At 31.1% G+C, this 5,606-nt stretch overlaps 1 protein-coding gene across 1 annotated transcript; it reads left to right on the forward strand.

The window, feature by feature from the left end:
* The first annotated feature begins 477 nt into the window (after positions 1-477).
* On the forward strand, positions 478-4,308 carry LOC149160277 (uncharacterized). Its single transcript, XM_089434566.1, has 6 exons — positions 478-621; positions 717-837; positions 938-1,106; positions 2,918-3,022; positions 3,241-3,318; positions 3,576-4,308. Exons 1-6 carry the CDS (start codon positions 478-480, stop codon positions 4,306-4,308), a joined length of 1,350 nt encoding a protein of 449 aa, XP_089290692.1.
* The last annotated feature ends 1,298 nt before the right edge of the window (positions 4,309-5,606 follow it).

Genomic DNA, 5,606 nt, shown 5'->3' on the forward strand with positions numbered 1-5,606 from the left:
GGGAGAAGGCGATTGTGGAAAGAATCAAAGAGAATTAAACGATTGCGAAAAGACTGGGAATTGAATTATAATAACTATCACTATTCATTTTAATATCAAAATATTCAAATGGTTGCTTTTTCCGGCTTCACCAATTACTCATTCAAATTTTCAAATTGTTCAACTTTTTTTATACAAGTTAACTAGTCTCTGAAAAACAGAACCCTGTGTAAAAGGGAATTAAATTAAATACTACCATTGGAGCTATTGCCATTTAACCATATAAATTTTACACTCATAAATAGATTTATGAATCATCTCTCCAAACTTTCCAAACACTTTTCCTTGGCGGTTAAATAACGAACAGGGAATTACAAACGGTCATCAATAACTTCCCGTTAATCCCTTGATGTCTTAACCTGCCCGTGTGTCCAATCCCATCATCATAAACAATCTCTGGTTTTGGAAGCATGGTGTGATCTGATAATAATTAGCAGCATGGACGCGGATCAAAACATTGTCGATGCTGATGAGTCAATATCCCCCGGGGATTTCCAAGACCCCCAGCACGATGATGAGATCGTCCCAGAGTTGCAGATAACACAACATCTCTCAAAATACGATGGTGGTTACGATTCACAGGTCAATGTTCATGCAGTTCATTTCCATTTTTTTTCTTCAGTTTTTTCAGATACTCTTAGAACAAACCTATTTGTAAATCTCTTGCGCTTCTGCAGGCATGTATTGGTGGTGAACTTGAAAATCCGCCAGTCTCGGAAGTTTCTGATATTGTTTGCACAGAAGATATAGTGTTCGCAGTGTGGAACAATCAGGCAACAGTGACGGCGTTTCAAAGAAGTACGGCTGAGTTTATATATATATATAGTCTGTTGGGGTGTTTTTATTAGCTGATAATATAATAGGAGCTGATAAATTTGATTTGCTCTCTGATAACTAGATTCAACAAACGTGGAAATATGTGAGATTGAGGCAACCGAGGGGGAGGAGCTTATAGTCAATATTGCTTACAACGTTAACGATGATTCGTTGCTTGTTCTAAAGAAACCGGTTGTTAGTCGAGATATTATAAGGAGCCAGTTTGATCAGCTTCTGAGCTTCAAAATTGAGTATGCCATCTCTTACTCCGTACACAGTTGTTAAAGAATCCTAGATTAAATCCATGAGGAAATTAGTGCAAGGGGAAGAGAAACTAAAACCTTACATATATAATATGAAATTTATAATTTGTAATACCTTTCATATATAGTATGAAGTGAAATTTATAATTTGTAGATACATAATTTGATAAGAGAAATTAAGAACTTTCTCTCTTATATATAATTTGAGATAAATATAAGGTATGGATATATCAATTTCAAAATTATATGAAAATTTGTATCATTCATGATTTTCAAAATTTTAGTTTATTTTAATATAATGATGAAGTGAGATAGATAAAAAAAATAATTCAATCTTAAAAGTGAGTTATTTCAATATAAAAGAAATTAAGGTCAAGTTTTACTAGTATAAAGGGTTGAAGATGGGTTTAGTTAACAAGGCTACAGAGGATTATATCAGCTACTAAGGATCAAATCTCAAGGGGTTAGAAAAGTTCAATATTTTTATGATTTAAAATTATCAAACTATGTGTGTCAATTGGTGTTATTTTATTTTTGGTGGTTGAGTTGGGTGTCACTTGGGGTTACTTCATGTGGTTTGGCTAAATGCTTATCATCCTCTCCATTGGTGACATCATGATATTTGGTGACATTGTGATATTTGATTCCTTGATGATAATTGGTTGAGTTGTAAAGTATTTGATAATAATACCATAAGAAATTGAAAACAAATGATATATAGTAAAATTCTTTGTAATAATACTATAAGAAATTGGAAAAAAAATGGTATATAGTACAATTTGAGTGGATCTAATAGTTAGGAGCATATATTTTCTTATGAGAAGTTATATGTCCCTAATCCCAAGAGTAAGTAAAGTATTCACACTTCATATATTTTACTAGTCATCTTTTTAGGCAAAAGTGGATCCCTTGTCCCACAAACAAACAAAGGGTTACACAAACAAAAGGAGTAAAGTATTCACACTTCATAGATTTTACTAGTCATCTTTTTGGGCAAAACTGGATCCTTTGTCCCACAAACCAAGGGTTACACAAACAAAGGGTTACATGTCCCAAATCTGTGGGGTAAAGTATTTACACTTCATGGATTTTACTAGTCACATATTTAGGCAAAGGTAGATCCCTTGTCCCACTAATAAAAAGTCTCATATGGAAATTTGATGGTTGGCTTCATAATAACCTTAAAAATATGAATTACTATTGTTATTATTAATTTTTTTGCCTAGCTTATTATTAAAAAAGTAATTTATTATATTTATAAGCTCATGCTCTTATTACAAATTAGCATATTCTTATAGTCTCCTCTACATTAGTAAATGAAATCTCAAATATTAATTAAATTGTTTCTGTAAATCTATACTTGTCTTTTCACATTTACCTAATATAATTATGAAATTATCTTACAAATTAATAAATAACAAATAAAATGATACTACTAAAAACATTAATTAAAAAAAAATAAAAAAAATCCCTGTTATATCCACCATTAACCACCATTTTGAAATCCACCATTAACCACTATTTTTTCAAGTAAAATGTTAATAAAAAATAAAATTACTTTTCTCAATTTCATTGTTAAAAAATTCACACATCTGCTCACTTTGCGCCGGAAATATGGATTTTCTTTTTATAAATAAAATAAGCAAAAAGCCCAAAAATACTTCAAAGAAAATGGTAAACGAAATTACACAGAAAATTGTAAACAAAGTTCCACATAACATACTTACATAAATAAACTGCATATTAAATTTTTATGGCACAATTATCTCTCACCAATAAAATGTATATTTTCCTTTCAGATCTGTGAAAAATGGGGATGCGTATCCAGGCTCAAAGCATATTGATGATTGTTTAGATTATGATGTGCCGAATAACAGAGCACTGGGTTATGACTATACCAGAGAGTAAGTGTTTACTAATTTCAAGTAAACATCATGTATTAAGTCGAAATTTTGTTTGGATTATTGAAATAATAAAATAGGAACACTGAACCATTTGCATAATATTCCAATTAAGGAAATTATCACTTCACAATTCCACATAAGGTTTTCAAGGTGTCTGCAATAGAGAAAACAACATTGCTAAAATATTTTGTGATTTTATTTTTGTCTGTACGTTTCAGGGTATTCATAATCTACGACTTAATCGACTTCCAGCCTAAGTTTGAATTGCCGGATATTGGAGACTTACAGCTTCAGAGGTTCTCTATTGGCAATAAATAGGTTCTCTATTGGCAATAAATATATGACATGGGTATTTTTATGTTGATTGCAGATTCGGAAAATGGATAATTATGAGTATTTTCTTTTTCCTGAAAATAGAATTATTTCAAGATTTGAACTCTTTCTTAACTATCTATTTATCTAAATATTCCTGAAATCTATAATCGAAATAACTTAATTTATTTTTTTAATATTTTAATATTCCTGGTTTGAGATACTTTTATTCTGAATACAGTGATCAGAAGAACTCGTACATGACGATGTTCAATAGGAATAACCGAAGCAAGCATACCATGGCTCTGCAAAACCGCTTTCTGCCAACTTCTGTGGTTCCTGCCTTCTTCTACTCAAAAAAAGATGGTAAAGCAAAGCACGAGAAAGCAGTGGAACTGCCGCTCAAACAAACTGGTGCTCCTCTCGAATTCCTGTTATTGATGGAAGAAAAGGTGGTTTTGAGCCAGTCGAATCGGAGCGGATTCCTGATCGTGGATGTTTCTAGCGATGGAATCAACAATTTCCCCCTCAATATCATCAGAACAGACATCGAATCCGACACTGTCCCCAGATATCTCTCCAGAACTCACGAGTTCTTCACTTTCAAGCTCTGGGAAACGGTGCGAATATACAACTTCGATGGAGAACTTGTTAGGAATTTGGATGATCACTGTGTGGCCGTGAAACGGACTTCCAGAAATCCGACCACCACGTTTAACTCTCTGAGCTATGTTACGTCTGATGAAGAGATCATAATTTCCTACTGCCATTCTGCTGTGGGTTCCTCCATTAATATAAGCAGCCTACGAACAGGGAAGTGCTTGGGGAAGATAGCTAATGAGAAACTGGACTCTGAAGTTATCACCTTTCTTACTTATGACGAGGAGACGAATGAGATCTTCACAGGGACCGCCGATGGCAGTGTTCACCGGTGGCTGAACAGATTCATTAATCCCACTAATCCCGCCTGTTAAAGTGTATGAGTTAATGTTGATGTAGATTTCAGAAATATTTTTGAATTTGATTCAAAAAATTAATAATTTTATTTTTTTTTATTAGATTTTAATTAGTTTAAGGAATGGTTAGGAAAGTTAAGGAAATTCTAGTTATATTTAGAGAAAATCCGGCAAGAATTTTTGTAAACTCAAAATTTTAGGTGATTAATCCATTTCCGCCATCAAAAACAAGATTTAAACACTGCCTCTACAAAAAAAATTAATTTTTTTTTTACTCTTTAACCATTTTAAACCAGTCCTTTTCTAAATTTACTATTTATTTAAAAATGACCAAGTGAAACCAATCAATAATTTCAATTCACCAATTTTTTATTAAATTCCAAAATATTTCTCAAATCTACTCTATATATATATATATCCGAAAATATCCAACTGAGAATTTCTTTCTCTTCTTTTCCCGCTTAGTCAAAACCAGGTTTTAACAATATTGTATTAGAAAATGAAATTGTATTTGGAAATGTTTTATCTGCTTACTGATCTCACTTATTTGCGCCCGCTCCCAAATAAATGTGTGAAATAAGAGACATGTATAAATCTTCACTGATTTACGAACCCTAAGCTATAAAAGTTTGGAACCCTTACAAATGTTTTTGAAGTAGATAATAATAAAATGGATGTAACGTAGATCTAATGTTTTGAAGTATTTCGAGGGTAAGATGGGATTTTTTTACAGCTTTAACTTAATGAAAATGTTGATTTATTTTTTTAAATGTTCGTAGATATTTTAATAAATTTATTTTTTAATTATATATATATTTTTAAGTAATTGGAGTAATTTTTTTGAATTAATAATATTTTATTTTATGTTTTATTTGGGATAGTTTAATTGGCAATAATTTTGGAAATGAAGTTTCACTAAACTGTAAGTTTTGGTTGTAAATTGTGTGCTATCCCACAATAGGGGTAAGAAGTTGGATATGATGAAGATATAGTCTTAGCAAACTTACAAAAAAAAATATTTTTCCTATCATTTTAATTTTTCTTTTTGATCTGAGATTCAAATTTCCTAATTTAAATAAGTACTAGACTAACCTAGATACCCATATACCCATACATTTGGATAAAAGAAAAAATGTTTTTTAATAAGTTTGAGAGACTAGAAAATTGACATATTATTGTTGTAATGTTTTTGTTATTAGGAGGTGGAGGGTAAGAAGCTCAGTTATATTGAAAATAGTCATAAAGTAATAAAAGAAATTTAATAATTAAAAAATAATAATGATGGTAACATATACTAATACCAATTATAGTTTATC

The sequence above is a fragment of the Pinus tabuliformis genome, chromosome 5_2 (assembly GCF_031772625.1).
Source record: "Pinus tabuliformis cultivar Carrire ecotype Pingquan chromosome 5_2, CPIR1, whole genome shotgun sequence".
In the NCBI taxonomy this organism is placed as follows: domain Eukaryota; kingdom Viridiplantae; phylum Streptophyta; class Pinopsida; order Pinales; family Pinaceae; genus Pinus; species Pinus tabuliformis.